Consider the following 20,654-nt stretch of genomic DNA (forward strand, 5'->3'; position numbering starts at 1 on the left):
GAAATGCATTTGCCTATCATAGTCAGGGAGGATGCGTGATCAGTTAAAGCTCTGAACGAAGGCACTATACTGCCCAAAGGTTCAGACTAAACAGGGTGGAATTCAATCAGTCCAAATATGCATTCCACTAATAGAAAAGGCATGTTGTGACTGGAAATCAATTCACCCCAGGAGTTGCTGAGAGTCAGATGTTTTACGCACTGCTGGCTTTATGGTTTTATAACTGACTGCTTTTTATAAACCGTGAAATATTTGACTTCCATTTTTGACATTCTTTCTTATTGTAGTGTTGGAGAAATACAAAAGGTTTGCTTTAAAAAAGCCATTTAGAGCATTATTGAGTAGGTATGAGTAGGTGTGGATCTTTGTAGGTATCACATTTATAATAATGTAAGGGAATCTGCAGACCTTGTGGGGATAAATAGAGGACATATATAGTAGTTACCCAATTACCTAATCTCTGAGTCACTCACCATTATGTAGTTGAGCTTCTGTTTCAGTTTGCAGTCTTTGTACAGGCTATGAAATGAATAATGTATGGACAAGCCACAATTGTCGTATTACAGTGTGTGTGTGTGTCTGTGTGTGTGTGTGTCTGAGTGTGTTTAGACAAATGATCAAGGTGTTCATGCAGGTGTCCGCATGCGTATGTACTTCACAGCACACACATGCTCCATACTCACATTGGTAGCCTCTCTGACGAGCCTCTGCTCGGTGTAGAGGATGTGTTTGATGCATCGGACCAACTCCAGAGGACAGCGGTCATACGTGCTCTGAAAGACAAGGAGCACATGTGCTGTGTTAAGGCCTGTTAGCCCCTGACAAGCAGAACGGCCGCTGCACACAGGACTCACCAATTTAGTCGCATCAAGGAAGCTCGCTAAGTTCTGGCGCCAACCCCCGCAGACACACTAAAGCTCATTAGATGAGCCTAATGATACTCGTCTTTGAAACACGGCGCACTTCATATACAGACATGACTCATTAACATACACACACATTGTCACACACACACCAGAGTTGAGCGGTTTAGTGTTACAGTAATATTTTTCCACTGATTAGTGGTGTAACAAATTGTTGTTTCACTTTCAGTTTAAAAAAAAATGTTGTAAGTCATTGATCGTCAGTGATGATATTCTTGTTGTTTCCTGCTATAAGTGTGAGAATGAAGTTGAATTAATGGTTGCATTGTTTTCACATGAGAAAAACAGTACTGGGGACCAACAATATCTGTTTATGTTAGAAGTAAGAGATGATCTATAGTGTTACAGAAAAATATGAGACATTCAGGACACATTTGATATATCGCACTAAGCCACAATCTTTATATGCACGCTTACAAACACATACAAGCAAAATATATTCAGGATTGCAGTTCAATTTTGCACAGCCAGCCCCCTTCACCCTGTTTGTCTGCCTGGTGTCTGGGAGAGGAGAAGACAAACAGAAGAACGGATCTGTGAGCAGGGAGCTCAATCATAAATAGCAGCGCTGGCTGGCTACCAAGGCCCTCACTTGGGCTGTCCTCTTGTTTTCCTCATGGTGGATACAACCCGTTCTTAAACATTTTGTGCATTGCATGTTTTTTCTAAGAACTACAGCAAGGGAGATTTTCGAGCTGAACAGCTGTACCTTCCGGCCACTGGCTTATCATCATCTCACAACACTGTTAATACGTGAGTGATTTACTGAAAACATGCTTACAGTCTGAGTAGGTACAAATTGTTTTGAATTTTATGATATAACTTCCTTAAATATTTCTCTGGGGTTGTTTATGGCTTATTTTACTGCATGAACAGTAGGGACAAAGGAAGAACGGAAGAAACAAATTCAAGTGCCAGGAAAATTTCTCTTTCGTTGATAACAAAATGAAGACAATAATAACTGAATGCCGCAGATGATATCCATACTGCCTTTGGTCTTTGTGTGTTCTCCAACTTTGGCCCTACTGGCCACAATGCATTTGCCCTCTCTGGCTGTTAGCCAAGAAAACCAAAGCCAAAAAGTATCTCAATAAAACAGGTAACAATGGCATATTTTAGATGGTTGGACATTGGCTGGTGAGCCAATTTATAAAACTAGTAAGGTATTTCATGTTTGGTGATTGGTGAGACTTACCTTGAGCTGGCTGGCGTAGTGTCCCAGTTTGATTTTGAGTAGGAAGCCGTCCTCTCCCACCTGGTGCTCAGCCTTGTTCTGCAGCTCTTGTATCAGACTGTCTAGTAGGCGTTTGGCCTTGAACTCCTCCTGTGGGTTCTCCAGGTCTATGGCGTCCCTAACAACATACACACACATATGCACATACTTTAAGACAGTATACAATAGTACAAAAAAACCTATACACATATATCCGCACACGCACACGGTTATAGAATGAACTCAGAGGTGTTGAAAAAGACAAACAAAAAAAAGGGACAAGAAAAAAAGGACCTATCCAAATACACATACTCTCATGGTCAACCTTCAACACAAACATTTGTACAGGCATACATGTGGGCAAAACTGTATGTTACACACACACACACACACACACACACACACACACACACACACACACACACACACACACACACACACACACACACACACACACACACACACACACACACACACACACACACACACACACACTCATTGTCTTTGCCCTGCAGAGCAACTCACCAGAGCTGGCTCTCTATCCACGAGGACAGATAATGTCGCACCTCGATGGGGAAGTGCTGACCATACAGAGACTGCATCTGATGCAAAGCATCTCCCTGGAGCTGCTGGGCCTGGATCCACACTGCCATCTTCAACACCCTAAAGGTAAGGGAAGGGTTAATAATCAATTAAAGGGCCTGGAACTAAATTTTTTAAGTGTGTCTTAAAGCAATACTCCCATTCCCATATGTACGTACATTGAAACAGTTTTTCCCCCCTTAAAATAATCATTGCTCCTGTTTACACTGGCCTTTAAAAGAGAGCTTCCTAGTGCTGTTGGTAATACATTCCAAAGTTTATGGGAAGCTAATATGAGGCTCCAGCAGTCTGAGTTAATGAAATTAAGTAGGTATCTTACAGTCTTTTAACTACAGACTTCCCTTTTTTGGGAATTAAATACTAAACTGACTACTCACTTGATTTGTCGAACTCAGACTGCTGAGGCCTTAAGGTTAACTTTGGAATATGTTTTCGTGCAGAACGAGGACTGTGAATTGTATACCCCATCACTTACACTGGAAGTACATTAGGAAGAGAAGGAATGTCAACTGTTTACATGTACATATACATATCTGGCTATATAAACATGCCCTTTAAAGAAAACAGACTAAAGAAATAGAGAATGTAAGGTGATGAAAAGGTATAATTTAAAGGTCACATTGCATTACATAATTATGAAGCTTTCGTTTTGTCCAGCTTTAAAAAAACATATACAAAAAAAATCACAAATATTTTAATTTTAAAAGACATCTACACTGTGAATTGACACACCACTAACAGCTCACAGATTTGGTGAAATGACACATTGGCAAACATTTCTGGTTTCCTTCTACTGCTCCAGCTCCAAACCATAGTGGTTAAGTCAGTCGTGTGTCTTTACACTGAACATGCTGAGAGATGAAACAGGCTCTACAATGTGTGTTACTGTATCTTGGTTGAGAGGACTTTGTGTTGGGTCACTGCTACTTGTTTCCAGTCAACACACCCACTCAGCCTTCTCAAAAGTGGCACAGTCACTGTCAGTAAAACACTGAGTGATATGAATGCACGGGAAGTTTGCAGTGCATGTGTGAGTGTGTGTTTGTGTGTGTGTGTGTGTGTGTGTGTAAGTGTGTGTGTGTGTGTGTGTGTGTAGGTGGTTGTGGTGTCAGTAACTCTGCTTGAATGTGTAAGCATTATTTGTATATATAATTGACGCAAACAGGCCTACACATACAGTAGCATCTTAACATATACAGAGCAACAAAGAAAACTAAGTGTCTCTCACTCTTTCCACCTCTGCTTCTATTTAATTCTCAGGCTCATTTCCTTCCTTCCCTTTTTTTTCTCTTTTTTTTTTTTTCTTACAATATCCACAATACCAACAAGCCAATCTCCATGTTGTTACTGATAAACTTGGTGAGAGGTTTCTTTTATTTTTCCTATTCTGAAACTTTAATTCCTCCTTAAGAACAAAAGATCAGTCAGTAAGTAATTTGGAGCTGTGCACATTGTCATGGGTATTAGATAAAAAAACAGGAAGCCACTTCCCTGCATTAAAAGAAACTGCTTCAAATTCATTCGCCTCCCATGACTTGCATAAATGACCTTCAGTCATCTGTCTAATGACGCAATAAGCCAGCAGGATGATAAATCAATTAAATGAAAAACTCAAAAACCGTGTAACAAACATTTTCTTCTCATCCGATCACCAGGCAAAATGTTTGCATGTGTGTTTATCATGGCATAAATCACACCTCACAGCTGAGTCCCTATTGCGCGCATGTTCACCTGCTATATATGTGTGTTCGTGTGTCTGGGTGAGATGAGCTCAGAAAGATAATACCACTCCTTATGGTATTTGCATCTGTAGTAACTAATCCTGTCGGCCTATGCTTAGGCTTCTGCACCCATATCACCGTGAACGTGTCCTGTGACCTTTGGCCTTTCAGCTTTTTCTTATCCACTGGATATTTAAGACTAGAGCACAGATTTCAGATAGCAGTCACATTCATGCAGCCGCAGTAGTAAACTGTCCTATGAACCATTCACTTCTCCATGGAGCAAAAGCTTTGATCCATAAATCCTGACAGACGGCAGTGTCTGCAGAAATCACACCAACTGCACTTGGCAGTTAATTTTAGGGAATAGTAATTGTCACAGTAAAAATAACTTAATACTGTTCAAATAAAAAGCACAAAGAACTTGGTTCATTACATAATGAGAACAAAAGCCCGTCACAGTGTTAGCCAATTATAAATATTTCATAAAAACGTTATTTATTTAACATTAAATATCTTCAGATTGTCTTGGCTTTAAAGTTATTTATAAGTTGTTTTTTTTAATAACATACAGTTATCATATCAATCTGTAGGCTTAAACCACAAGTGACAGCAGCTGGAAATGTTTTCTATCCTCTGCTATTAAGAAAAAAAGTTGATCAGGTGTGTATAATCAATGAGTATGCTTCCGGTAACAATGAGGTATATATATATAGAAAGTGCAGCTTGTGTGTACATTTAGGTGGCATGTGGTTTTTTATGTTTGTGTTTATGACTCTTCCTTTTGTTTAACTTTATCTGGCATCTTAGTTTTTATTTGTTTCAATTATATACGATTGTAGTTGATGTGATTTCTTTTGAATGTGAAGCACTTGCGTGACTGTTGTCTGCAAAATGTGCTATATAAATAAACTCTGCTTGCTTACTACGGCAAACTACTTTGTTATACTTGTCATACACAAGCCTACTATCAAAAGTCAATTGAGTGCTTTTCAAATGACTAACCTGCACGTATTTTATCTGTGAGAGCATCAGTAGCGAGCATCAGCACAGCTGATTGGAAGAGGAGCCTAACAGGAAGAGCACAAAACCTTTTCTACCACCTCTTACTGTGACACCCATTGTGGGTGCAGGACTGTCTTTCTGTACAATCCTGTATTACACTGACAGGCACAGAGAGCAGACTGGGATCAGAGGATTAAAACACTGTTTGTTGTGCTGCAAAATGACAGGGGAACAAGAATGGTGACAGACTGTCTACGTATCTCTTTAAATGCTCTTTATGGCAGTGGCCCCAGGCGCTATTTGCCCACCATAATCACCTCTACTCTCACTCCATCAGGAGAATAAGATGCTTCTCACTAGTTGTTTCACCCTGACTAACCACAATACCAAAATGCCCTGGCATGAAACTGAGACACACTAAGAATACTCCTTCTCGTTCACTTTCCTCTCTTAGCAAGAAACTCAGACGCTCTCACACATCACACATGACACATCCAACCACCGACTTCACTGCAAATTTAAAGGAAGAAGAATTCTGAAGAAAATTCTACCTTACCTCTTTCCTTCAGCTCTGTATTACCATGTAACAGCAGGAAACTCTTAAGAGGAGCACTACAAACCTGAGACAGGCAGACAGGGAGAGAGACAGGCAGACAGACAGACAGACAGACAGAATCAGAGAGAAAGAGAGAGACACAGAGAGAGAGAGAAAGTAAAAGGAGGAAGTGAGTCAACCTTGGGTGCTTCTGAGGAAGCTATCTTTTTTCAGAGACTGGAGCAAAAACCATGAGAGATCGAGCAAAACTGAGCTGAGAGGGTGAAAGGGAAAGTCCACTGAACAGATTTCAGTTTAATCCAGTTATCTTGGACACGTCAACATAATAACGTAATTTATGAAAATAGACAAATTCTTCCCAAGGCTGCAAATAATACAGACAAAGCTCTCTTAGACAATATGTAAGGATCTCAAAGCTCCAATTAAAAAGATATTTGTGTGCAAATGACAAGACCCACAGAAATGTTACAAATATGGCCAGAAAACTACATTATTTTAAATGTAAACGCATGAACAGATACACTCCAAACTGCCTGCAATTACTATAATATTTCGGGGAGAAAAAAGAAGACACATTTCATCAATACTGCCATTTTATTGTCTTATCTCTGTAATCACTGAGATCTTGGAATATGACCTAAAGAAGTCTAACGGGGCAAGAAACACAGGCAGTCAGCCAGATTGGCCATCGCTTTATTGGGAGTTAAACGAACATGATGCTAATAATCCCTCACAGTACAGGAAAAACGTGAGTCCGCATACCTATGGTAAGTACAATAGGTCAAGGTTAAACCAGGAATTTGCTCTCTAAATTGTCGTGGGTGTTCATAACAAAAAATAACCAAGAATGTCTGATTGAATATAAAGCTTTATAAACCGGATAGTCTAGATACACTTTATAATCATAGGCAAATCCTTTCTTTGTACTCTTCCTGTTCTGCCACTTAATTTATTTTCAGACCTTATAGTGTCTGGCCTGATCAATAGGCTAGAAAGTGTCATGGCAGCTGTATTAAGCTTTGAACTACGACCTGACAGAAGGCCATGCTTGTCATCCCGAGGCGCACAGAGCCAGAGACTTCTAAACAAGGGCTTATCGTGATAGAGACAGCTCTCATTCCTGGCTAGATCCTTAAGAGACAGAACATCAGGAGCCCACATGCTGGCAGAAGTCTCGAGACAAATATTACTATCTTTAGAGTATTTTTATAGTACTGTCTGGGTCTGTCTTCCTTGGCTCGACCCTTCTTAGCTGCTCTGCCGTCCCGCTTGTTTGTTCAATTTATACTCTCTTACAATCCAAATATTCCTTTCCAGTTGAGGCTGATGAACGTAACGTTACATTTGTAATTTCATCTAAAAGGTTGTGTCTAGAATTTGTCAGGATCATGTGTGTGTCTCAGGGTGCAGAGGAAAGGTAAGCCAAGAGTGGATCCACTTAGTGAGCAGCCTATGATCTCTTCAGCATGTCTGCATACTCACACTATGCAAAGATCCCTCTAGTGGAGCTCTCATCTACTCATGTCTCATCTCAAACCGAAATACTGGTCAGCCTGATGGTGTCATGGCTCTGATTTAACAGCGGAAATAAATGGAAGACACTTAATAAAAAAAAATATGAACTCACTACTGAGCATTGGGACTAATAATCCCACTCTAATATCCTTCCATGGCCAGTGATGTAAGTCATGCATGTTGATACCAGCATTGTCAGTAAACATTAATCATACTCACTAGAGAGGTTTACTGGAGCAATTATCATAGATGTTTATTGTAGTTCAATATGGGCTTCACACTAATACTCATTAATATGTTTCCCATGCAAGAAACTATGGAGCGCTGTTGCTGTGTTTTCTGGAAACAGGATGATGCTACAGCAGAGGAGAGGCCTTCTGCCTCTATATAAGAGGTTATTATCTCAGCTGGACAACTCACATTTTCACATTGTCCCAGAAGACAAGTATGAGCAAAATAACAGCCTTTTTAAAAAGTGTTTATTACAGTGCTATCAATTGCAACAGCCACGTAATAAACACAGTATGTGTGAAGTTCAGAATGGGCCAATATTTTTGTGATGTTAGCAAAAAGAAATTTAATTTTTAAGCCAAGCCCTTACTGGATTGCTCTGCCAAAAAGGAGAGAGTATTCAGTACACTATGAGCTTCAAAACAGGGAGAGGTTCATGGTGCGTGTGTGTGTGTGTGCGTGTGTGTGTGTGTGTGTGTGTGTAAGAGGAGAGACCAAACAATCTAAGTAGCAGACATCCTCTTCTGCTGAGTGACGCGTTCCGACGATCCTCACTCGTGAGCCAAGTTTAGACTGTCCCGTTCTTTTTTAAAACCTTGGTTCATGGTGTTATATTTGGATCGCAACAGTCATTGTAAGGTGTTCCTGGTATTTTGTCCACTCCCTGTATTTATGAGCTGATGTGATGTGAACACACACACACACACACACACACACACACACACACACACACACACACACACACACACACACACACACACATGCACACACATACACACACACACATTTGAAATTGAAACACTTGGCTTTTACCTTGGCTCACCCTTTAAAGATCATCCATTGTCATTCTCTTTTCTCTTTATTCTTTTTCCAAAAGTGGGAGAAAGACCTTGGCTCTATCTCCAAAGAGTGTTCACACTCACTCAAACTTTTTGATGTCCATTTTGAATTTACTGCAAACTGTGCTGCCAACAGATTTTCTCTCTCTCTCTCTCTCTCTCTCTCTCTCTCTCTCTCTCTCTCTCTCTCTCTCTCTCTCTCTCTCTCTCTCTCTCTCTCTCTCTCTCTCTCTCTCTCTCTCTCTCTCTCTCTCTCTCTCTCTCTCTCTCTCTCTCTCTCTCTCTCTCTCTCTCTCTCTCTTTCTCTTTCTCTGCCTCAGACACACTCAGAGACACTAAATGCAGCTAACCCAATTCAACACCATGGTAACAACAGACACGCAACTCGTGAATTGCCAGTTAAATCAATGATTCCACGTCGTCTTCCAGTGTTTGGTTTTACTCCCTCAGATACCAAACAACTCGCAGTCTAAAGTTTAAGCTAAATCAGTCTTCTCCCACAGTCCCTTCACACAACATTGGCAAAGATACAAGGAACAACTACAGTACACTGGTTTTCTTTTTCACCCACTGTGCAGAAACGTGGCTTATGAGCCAAGGATGGCTAGATGAGAAAACAGGAGAATGAGTTCCAGCTAGCATTACGCAATTGCTAAAAACAAACAAATCAAAATCCTGTCGTAACCTAGCTGCACTGGGTTCTCAATACCAAACCAGAGAGGGTCAATGTGGACTTCTTCATTGTCACTACTTCTGATTATTATAAGTGTACAGACACTCTATCGATATAAAAGCTTAAAATAAAGAAACCCTCTCTCGCTTTAGGGAATAGTTTTCTGTATTGTCAGTCAAGAGGCCAACATAAAACCTCAAAAATGCAGCATCTTTATAACATTTTACATTTTTGTGTAGGTTGCGGGCTCGAAAATTCCTCTTTCACAATTGTAAGGAAACAGTTTTAAAACAGCAAAGGGGGCTCTAAATCATCATTCAGTACTTTAGGCCTCAAAGGCAAGTTAGCTTGTAAAATTTGTCTAGACTGAGACGCAGATTTACAATGTGTCAAAATACTGCATATGTTATGTATCAATCAAAATCACAGCATCTGGTCATACTCATTAATTCCTGCAGCAGGTGGAAAGCAGAAGAAAAAGAAGGATAAAGGTTCAAATATTTTATACATGTCGATCTGCTCTCAGTGTTAAAGACAGAAAATCACTCGAAGAGAAGTTGGCAAAGAGACATTTTTAAGCCAAGCCGTCACTGGATTGTTCTGCCAAAAGGTGAGAATATTCAGTACACTATGAGCTTCAAAACAGGGAGAGGTTCATGGTGTGTGTGCTTGTGAGAGGAGAGACCAAACAATCTAAGAAGCAGACATCCTCTTGTGTTGACTGACATGTTCTGATGATCTTCACTTGTGAGCCAATGTGCATTAAATTACAACTTTAGCTGTCCAAGCAGCAGGCGCAACACTAAAATCCCTGCTGTACTGGCCCTGAATAATCATTGCCTTTGTTGTCCTCAATTAGCTTGTCACTATCACAGTGCAGTAGTGACATGTGACGGGTGTGTTTAAAGCTCAGCTGAGAGGCTTTTTAATTCCCTGGACGCTCAGAATATACCGGCATGTTCATTTAGCCGGCTCCGACATGAACAAAGCGAAATTAAGCATGAACTCGCATCACCCACTCTTTCCTCTGAGGAAAAACTGCCATTCATCAACGTAAGCACTTCCTGTTAGGAAACCGAAGTGCCACCCACCATTCAAAGCATCTTTGACGCTCTCTTTTACACAGAAGCCGTGTAAACGCCAGAATCGAAAGGGCTCACACAAACAACATGCCATATGATGCTGCAGCTAGTTTCATAATCCTTTTTAAAGGAACAGACTGGTGTCTTAACTGATAATAATTGACAACATAAACTTATTTTAATTCTAGGTTTATTTAAAACATTACTGATGTAAACAATTAGTACCAGTGAAATTTTTAGACACACTTTTCCATTCATGGGAATGGGAAAGTGTCCAAACCTTTGACTGGTACTGTACATTTAATAAATTATATCAAAAGACCTATCCATCAGTGTGGTAGAGTAATAATACCAGGCTTTATTATGCTGTTTTGATGTGGGAAATCTACTTCAGTTATCTGGATGGATGCGTTAAAGTGCTTGGGGGAAGTTCTGGTGTCCAAAACTTGAGTCAACTGCGACACAGCAGCCTGTTAAATGCAATAATCCAATTCACATTATCCCTTTCACAGTGCACAGTGTAATTTTCCACCAACATACAGCAGCTTGTGATGCTGTTCAGCAGCCAGCTCTGTCAGATGTTGAAACTTCCAATCACCTGAAACACTTTTTCAAACCAATCAGTGCTTTCAACTTAATTTCAGACAACAAACATAGAACTAAATTCTGTGCAAATTGATTATCATACTTTGATAACATTAAGTCAAACCCATGGCATCCGGGAAGGCAATGTAGTCAAACATATACTTGAGCAAACAACTGTTTGGGAAATAGTCAGTTATTTATAGTATTAGACTTGATTTAGGCATGCCAACAGATCAGTCCAAGTTGGACATTGTGTTCTAGTCTGAGCCAGTTGCCATTGAGAGTCAGGATATATAATCATACAGTAATGAGGTGTTTCACAATATGATGATTTATCTTCTGATGAATATAGTTCTCACAAAGATTCTTAGACATATTTCAGTTTTAAAATTGTATTTGGGACCAATGATTTAAGTGCTGAGAGAGAGAATTAGATTTTTAAAAAAAGGACCTGTCCAGAAACAGCAATTAGATGAAAACAATAACAACAACAAAAAACAGTACAACATGCCATGATTTAAAGAGTAATATTTCATAATCCTGTTCATCCAGGTTTCATCAGCAAAAGTTAATTCACCTCAAACTCTCTATGCATAATTTACTGCACACTTCTCTCCATTCACCTTCATTTTTGTTTTGACTCTGTTTCTTTGCCTTTTCCACACAAATTGTACAAATGAGGAAGGCAAACATGTTTTTGATGGATAACAATTTATGTATTAGTACAGTTAGAACAGAACCCTGATCATGCATTTCATTTACTGTGTTTTCTATATTGTTCAACATGTGCTTCTATGGAAAGATATACATAAGTTGGTGGAAAACAGCTGCTCTGTGTGGGTTGTTGCCGTTATACAGTAGGTTCAGTCAAGTTTAAGTCTATCATCGCTTTAGTGGTATACTTCAGTCGAAAGAATTTGTAAAGTATAGAAGAGCTGTGCAAAACCTGCAAAACACTGTTCAGGTCCTTTAAAAGTGATGACACAAGACAGTCATACTGGTTCCTGGTCTAAGCTGACTCACTGACTCCTTGAGCCTTTGATTTGTCTTGTCATTACCGACAGCAAGAAAATTGTCTACTTTTGAGCTGATTCAACTTCCTTCATTTGATGAATTTAAGTAGTCTGTGCAGGCACGACTTGAAAAGAACAGCAATTGATAAGATGTAGTAATTGATTTAAAAAGTAACCAAGTTGATCTGGTTTGTTTTCTTTTCATTTTCCCCCCAAACAAAGCCACAAAGAGTTTTACATACATCATCTCTTTGGGCCATAGAATAAATATTAAGATAAATTAGACATGCTTGGTGAATTAATTATTTTGCTGATACTTGCAGCCTAAAGTTTAATACATTTTGATTGGTCAACAATTTTTCAACGATTCAACAGAAGGAACATACTATATACTGACCTCTGAGGAGAGCTAGACAGCAGCAGGGTCAACACAAAAAATTATCACATACCTTTATTTGTCTAGGTATATAAAGAATACCTAAAATAAACAATTGGCTACGCTGTCTGCCCTCTATCCTGCCTCTCTCCCTCAGTCCAGCTGCTCCATGACAGAGGCTATGCATTATCCCGCCCGGTGCCAGCTTATATAAATAACATCTCAGTTAAAACTGCTGAGTGTAAAATTCAGCTCATAACTTACTTCCGGTGATATGTACAGTGGACATGATCACATGTAATTTAAATATAAACCAACTGTAGTCCATTCAGGAACAGTTTAAAAAAAAGAAGTAGATACAAAACACCTTTAATGGCTAGTCAAGATATAAAATCCACAAATCTGCAGAGCAGTAAGAATGTGAAAAGGACAATGCTTGTGAATAGTTTAAACAGTAGGACTGTTTAGGGGTCAAAGGGCAGAGTGGGAACATAGAGCGAACTTTGAGATACACCAGAGTTCAAAGAAGCAGTCAGAACTAAACACGTTATTCAAGGCAGGCCAAAAAACATCCTCATTACATCACCAGCACAGATCCTGGCCGCCGACTGTTCAACTTCATACAAACACTACAGGCTGGCCAAAGTACATCTTGTCAACTCATCAACTTTTCCAGCAGACAGGCAGCGCAAACACAATTATTGCCATGAACCGTCACCAGACTGAAATATGTGATCATTTGAATTCCACATGTTAACTTTCGATTTGAAATCAGCAGCAGGACCAGTTCAGTTAAATCAGTCTGATCTTGTTGGCCTGATCACACATGAAGACTGGAGTGTTTATTTAACTACAAGTCAGACTCATCTGCAGACCCTGATGTCTGTATGGAAAGTAAAACATTTTTATTTTCATTTATTTATTTAATCTTTATTTCCAACAGGCAATCTCTTTGAGATTAATATCTCTTTTCCAAGAGAGACCTTAGAAAAAGAAAACATTCATGCTTATGTTGAGGAGAACCTTAAACTGTATCACACACTAGTGAAACTGACAACAGTCATCGACAGTCACAGAAATGTGACAATGAATTCAAAGCAAATAAATGCACAAAATCAAAGCATGATAGTGGAAGAACATGGGAGACTTGTTGTCACACAGGAGCACATGACAAGCAAATGTGCCAGGAGCTTAAAGGGAGGGACAGACAACTACAAAAGGGTCTTTGTGCTGTCCAACCTGCCCTGAGGTACTGCTGTTATGCTCCAACCCACATCCCATCACGCTGTCAACATGAGGAAGATCACTCATTAGCTCACTAATGCATTTGTGTGTGTCTGTGCACGTGTTCGAGTGTGCAGGTGGTGACATGTGGCTTGTCTTTTGTTTCACATTTGAATGAGGAAAACCTTAATCAAATATGGCCCACGAGACTAAATTAACACTCAAAAAAGGAACACATTTGATGGGTAAATCACATTGAGAGCTGAACATCTCTACCCTGCAGGCCTTTCCTATCAGTCACAGTGTCATCTCCTGTTGTTATTTCTCCATGCAACAGGCTAAACAAGGAGCCATGGCTGTCACCATCACATTCTCACATTAGCAGGATGAGCCAATTTTTGATCCATCCCTGGCCAAAACTAACCAATACTGTTTTGCACTCACGTATAATCAGTCAAAATGTGCAACACAATTTACCCTTAATTGCTAAAAAAAAATTAAAGGTAAATTGTGTGTTTTTGTGTGTAAGTTTCTGTGTCACATTATTCACAGTAGGTTAATGGCATTATGGTGCTCTTGATATGCACCGCTCTAAAAAGAAGTTTCATGACAAACATGTGACACAGTTTCAGATCAAGATTAAGTGATTGTTTAAAGGAAAACTCCACCCTATAAATATGATTACAGAGTGGTGATACACATGAATGCTGAAGTTTTTGCATCTGGACAGTGAACATGTTTTTTAATATACATACATATATATATATATATATATATATATATATATATATGTATATATATATATATATATATATATATATACATATTTGTACAATTTTGAAATATAAAAACATTTGTAAACTCTCAACTCAGGACTCTGGAAATAATTCAAAGAAAATGTAATTATTACATCTGACTGAAGAACAACTTAAATAAATAAGATTGAGCGGATGTATTGGGATGCACCAAAAGTAAATTATGACACACACATTGCAGAAAAACTGTTAAAGTCTGTTGACCACAAAGATTTATGCAGGTGAGTCAGATGACCTGAAACCAATAGTTAATATTTTTTCCAGTTAAGACAAAAAAAATGATCAAAGCAAGATGGAAAAATTGTGCGTGCGTGCGTGCGTGTGTGCGTGCGCACACGCACAATTTACACACAAATTAAGTTGGAAAATAATGACATTGCCAGCGTAGGTAAAATGAAAAATTAACCACATAAAAAGGCTTGTTTAAACAAAAGAACCTCTGCCTGCAGCCTCAGTATAACTTGTTAGATTGTATTGTCTTAATGTTAATTATATTTGAATACCAAACAGAGATATGCATATGTGTAAAACATTCATGGTACAGGGCCAGAGGGGCAAGGGGGTGAATGCGAGTATTTTGTGGTCTAACACAGAATGTGGCTCTTTTTAAACATCTGCTGTAGAATGTAACATGTGCTGTGGTACAAAGGGACATTGCCAACCTGATATGAGCCACTCTTCTGTACCTAAAAAAACATAGTTGTCCTAATTACAATAGCAACTGGAATGAACACAAATTCAAATTTCATTGAGTGTGTTGAATGTGTCGTTAACACATTAATAATTGTTAATGATTTGTTGATGATTTGAAAATATCACAATTAAAGACCCAAGAACTCAAAAAACAACTGACAACGAATCACTAATTGATTCATGGGTCAGCCTGAACAACATACTTGAGTCAGTTTGATGAAACAGATATTGCAGCAGAGCGGCCACTCCTGCTGTCATCATGTTCAAATACAAGCACTTTTGTACTAGAGAGCTGAAATTTTGCCTCTTGTAATGTAATTGCGTAAAGAGGCAAGACTAGCCTACGCATGTCCCCAGGAAGCCAGTTACCCACAGCGCTATGGTGGAGGCCTGAGGAAACTCTTTGTCTGTGGGCTGCAATGATGAGCCACTACAAATAAAAGGACACCATAGTCCCTCAGAGGCATTATATAGCCGCTTTCACACAGGTGATCAGTGGCCCGTAGGGGGGCATTGTGTAGATACTGATAATAGTGTTGCAGACATCAACAGAACAACAGCACATCCTTATTTTGCCAACTGGTTGTTGTCCTGACACCAACATTTTGTATGACAGCCCTAGGACATCAACTGTCTCAGTCAATCAATACTTATCATCACATAGAGCCCTGCTGCGCGTGCCTTCAAAATTGATAAAATAAAATAAAATACAATTTAAAACATGGAGGGAAACCAGCTGTGCAAAACATGACAGTTTTCAACTGTATTTATTAGTTTACACAAGACTGACATGACAGCTTTATTATTATTATGAGGATATTACAATACATATTTGCTTTTTAGATTTGCATTTTGCCATCATGGAAATAAGCTAATATTAGCTTGCAAAGGTGAGCTAACAGTTAGCCAGGTTTCTACCAGCCAAAACCTATGAGCATTACTACTTTTTTTGCTGAGATTGAAAGAGTCTGATGGTAATCATGTCGATGCTGATACAGCCTAGCTCAGCCACAAATACAAATACTAACCAAACTTTTAATGTGTACTGTAGCCTCTATATAAATAATATTAAACTCAGACATTTGATTTATTTTCATATTTAAAACAAATCTAGCTTTCACTAACACTGCATAAACTTCCCCTCAATCTATTCTACATGCTGAAGTAACTCCTAGGGTATGGTTGAACATCAGAAGTTACCCATAATATCGCTTTGTCTATTGTTATGCTTGGGTTAGGAGTCCTCTGGGCAATTTTAGTAAATATATCTATATATGTGTGTGTGTATTTAAACATCCTCATAATAATACATCTGTAGTAATAGTCTCGTGTAATTTATAAGTACATTTAAAAACGTTTATGTTGGATGTAGCAGTGATGTGTGCCTTTTTGCACTGTTTTTTTTTTCTCCCTCTTTTTAAAATGTTGCAGGCATCAGCACCGTGTCTCTTTGGCTGAGGTGTTGTGCCTTGGCTTTCATACAAAATGTTGGCTGATTCTAGAAATCTGTGATTTTACTGCCTACTTTTGACTCAACAGGCAAAAGTGCAAATCAGCAAGTTTGGGTCAAACTGTTTTTGGTCAAACTAGAAACATCTCTAAACTGACAACACTAAAACAGGAAGAGTAATGGGGAAGACAAAAACAAAGCAAACATGAAGATATACAACAAACAGCCTTATAGCCGCAGTAGTGCAACAGTAAACACATGCACACACACATAAGCAGATTCCTACTGACTGTAAAAGTGCAGTAAAGGTCAACTCTGCAATGCTATTCCAGAGAGAAAATTAAGTTATCATTCATAAGCTTACAGTAGACTCCCTTGGGTGGATGGACTTTCATGGTGGGGATTACACAAACTCTCAGAGGGGGTAGATCAGATGAGCCAAAAATGAAAAACAAAAACAAAAACATGAAACTGAGAGAAGATACTTGTCTACAGCAATGGGGGGAAATAAGGAGAAAAAAAAGGAAATAAATAAATTATCATTATTACTGAAAACATAAAATCATTGAACTGAATAATGTTTTATTATTCCTGGATTATCTTTTTAAGTGTGAAGCCCCATAGGCGGTTTGATACCACCCTTCACTATAAGAGCAATGTTCTTCTCTCTGACAGAAGACCACAGACTCAGGGTGAGGAACTCTCATTTCCTGGCCCATTAACTTTCTGAACTCTGGCATTAAGACATTGCCAAGAGTTCAAAGTTAAAGTCTATTTAAATGATATTCTATGATGCTCTTAATCTATTACAATTCTGTTTTGTGCTGTGTTTTTGGTACTTTTATACTTGTGTGTATTTGTTTGTGTTAACCCACTATATGTTTGTGTTTTTGTACACTTGGCTGCAAGATTAATATCCAGTAACATTAAGCACAACAACAATTTAGTGCATCCATGCACTTGATATGTATATCCTTGGAAGAAACCGGATCACCACATTACCAGCTGTCTCAGTCATAGCGGTCCCACTACTGCCTCTGTGCTCTGCTCCTCTACATGTACCTCCCCTGCTTCCTTGATGTAACACCAGACCGTAGCAATCTGTTATTTCTGTGTCAGTGGCTGGAGCTGTGAGTGAGCAGAGCAGCCTGCAGGTTGACTGATGGAGAAGCAGTCAGTATGAAGTGGGATCAATCAGGGAGTCATAATGTACTGCTGGTGACAGCCCCCTGCCGGACTCCAAGCCTGGAGAATAACGATGTGTGTCATTGGCCTTTCTTACACTGACAAGCTAACCTGTACATGGCTGGAAATCACCTGAGCAAGTCAAACATGCATGTAACTTTATGCAGACGTATACAGAAGCAGTCAAAGGTTTGGACAAACTTTCTCATTCAAGTGAATGAGGTATTTGCTGACCCTTGTTTTGGTAACTTGAGCCTTACTTAAACAGTGATGACATGAGGCAATGGTGGCCTTTTGCAACCTTGAGAGAGAGCCAGAGAAAGGCAGACTATTTAAAGGAGCTGACCTGGTATGAGAGAAGCTGTGTTTCATTCTATTGTGATCATCACTTTAAGATGACATGGCTATTTTTCAAGTCCACAGTAAGTATGGTGAAACTCAAAATCTCATTGTTTATAAAAACAAATGTGTGGTCACAAACACCTGCGATCATATTTAAACATGACAGCTTATTATTGAAATATATTTTTATAACTTAGAATTGCTTTATACACTTGTGCAAGCTAGTAGAGTGCCCAGAGTAATTTTGAATAAAGTAGTAGACTATTATGATTAATAGTAATAGTAGTCAGTAATAAGTATACCAAACATTACTTTGTCATTTGTACTCTCTCAAATGTCAAATGTTTCATTTTAGAATGAAAGTCACAAATGCACAACATATGCAGCACGTGGCGTCATTCAGTGATTCACAGGGAGGGAATGAATGTCTCTTACAGATCTCTGTTGCTATATTCTGTGTACTCGCTTAGTCCCTGGCAGCGTGACCTCATTGTGCTCAGCTGGCCTGCTAGCCTCTGAACCCTCCGCCCTAAAGTCCTTCTAGCTAAAGCCTAACCAGCCAATGATCTGCTTTGTTCCCCCAGCTCACACTCTCCAACCATCTGGACAGACGCCTAAGAGCAAGTCAGGGTATTTGAGGTGAGAAGGGCTGCAGCCTCTATGTGAAAAGGAAACTGTGCAGTTTTTTTACTACTTTCAAGTGTGAGACTGAATCTCTAGTTCAAAGGTTCTTAAACTGTTTCACCTCAAAGACCCTTAAACTGACAAATTAGACAACAGACACCCATGTGATAAAATGTTGTCCTACAATCCTCCATCTGGTGAGATTTGTTTCTTTTAGATGTTTTATTACAGAAAGTGTATGAAACCCATGACCAAAATAGTCATATACTCTGTCATTGTGTTACTTATATAAATGATGTCCCTTTTTTCTCGGACCACACTTCGAGAGCCACTGCTCTAGTTTGTTCTTGTGTATCACAGCTTTCACACTGTAGGTGTAAAATAGAAACGTTTTACTGAACTACTAAAATAAATTGAGGAAATACAAAAATATCTGAATTTCAGAAAGATAGCTGGTAACATGGAGCACATAAGCTCTCTGATAAATAAGCTTTTTGACAAAATTGCAACAGTTCACCTTGAAATACAGTATCATTAAAAAGTTTGGACATGCCTTCCCATTCACTTGAATGAGAAAGTTTGTCCAAACCTCTGACTGGTACTGTATAAAGTTTGTTACAGCGCATAACTTTTTGTACACTTTGTAGCATGTTGCAGATAGAGATCTGCAGATGCACATATTTTAAAACTGAGCACACAGAGGTGAATTGGCAACCAATCACTGCATTTTTGTGTGTGCACTTACTATAAAGAAACACTTAAAGATATTATGCAAAGAATGGACCCAAGCTAGTACCCAGGATCTGCTGTTTTCTCTACTGTACTGCATATAGAAATTAACATAAAAGACAGTAAAAACAATCTAATGCAGTATATCAGGACCTCCTTGCATGAAGCCTCTAAATGTAATTATTTTATGGTTTAACTATGCATAATAACAGTGATATCTACTTAGTATCACTGATAATCATTTTATAAAGTGTATCATAAATGTTTAGAATATTTCCAATCCTTCAAGCACTCACAGTAGTCCAGCTCAGTTGATAATGTATGAAAGTAGTTACTTCTATACAGTATGTGTCTTATGTGTCTCTGCCTCACTCCCGACAGCGTTGTCACATTTTTAGGATTTGTGCATGCACATAAGTAAACAGTACAAGAGCCTGTCTGTGTTTGTAGTTGTTTACGTATGTCTACACATATGTGTGCATCCATGCATGTTGATGTTGACTACAGAGAACCAGTGGGTGACATTATGTAACGTGAGGCCCAGAGGGAGTGTTAAATGCAGACATGGCCTGAAGCTCAAGTCCGCGACAGCAGGAATGGCAGCTTGTTGGAGTTGAGCCACTTGCAGAGTTAAACCCTGCTGCTAGAAAACCATTGAGCAGAGACAGGCAGCAGGGACGACCAGCTAGCCCCAGTTGTCACTGTCCAGCAGTGTGCTTCAGTGACACATCAGTGCAGGATAATGTTAGTCCACTTGTCAAAAAAAAAGAAAAAAAAGAAGAAGACTGTTTTAAGTCTGTAATGTCAGTGTTTAAATCCACTCATGCACCCACTAGCCCAACCTCATAATATTCGCCAATAGCCAAGTTCATGGTGAATTTTCAGTTTTAAGAGCAATGGGAGCACTTTTAGTCATGGATGTGCCACCATATTTCTGAAAGCACTTATAATGAAAGAGCATAATCAAAATAGTTATGTTAAGTCAAATAATAATAATTTTTTCACTATTATTGTAGAGCCAACTTTTGTCTGATTCGCTCATTTAGCTCAGTCAGTTTTACGATATAACAGATGTTTTTAATAGATATTTTCACAAACTGCCACAATCCTCTTCTCCTAATAAAGACAATACTCATAAACAAAACATGCAACAGAATTGTGAAGACCACTATGTTACTTTGCTCACTGTGGTCTGGCGGGGTTTAAGGGGTATTTTGGTCATTTTTTGTCTGATTCGCTCATTTAGCTCAGTCAGTT

General features: G+C 39.0%; 1 protein-coding gene across 1 annotated transcript in view; it reads right to left on the reverse strand.

Annotated features, from left to right (window-relative positions):
* plcl5 (phospholipase C like 5) overlaps positions 1 to 20,654 on the reverse strand; it is a 126,777-nt gene that overhangs the window by 86,024 nt on the left and 20,099 nt on the right. The window contains 3 exon segments of the mRNA XM_062438515.1: positions 684 to 773; positions 2,119 to 2,275; positions 2,662 to 2,799. Of these exon segments, the coding sequence (XP_062294499.1) occupies positions 684 to 773; positions 2,119 to 2,275; positions 2,662 to 2,799 (385 nt within the window).

Source organism: Scomber scombrus, chromosome 18, assembly GCF_963691925.1.
Source record: "Scomber scombrus chromosome 18, fScoSco1.1, whole genome shotgun sequence".
Classification (NCBI taxonomy): Eukaryota; Metazoa; Chordata; class Actinopteri; order Scombriformes; family Scombridae; genus Scomber; species Scomber scombrus.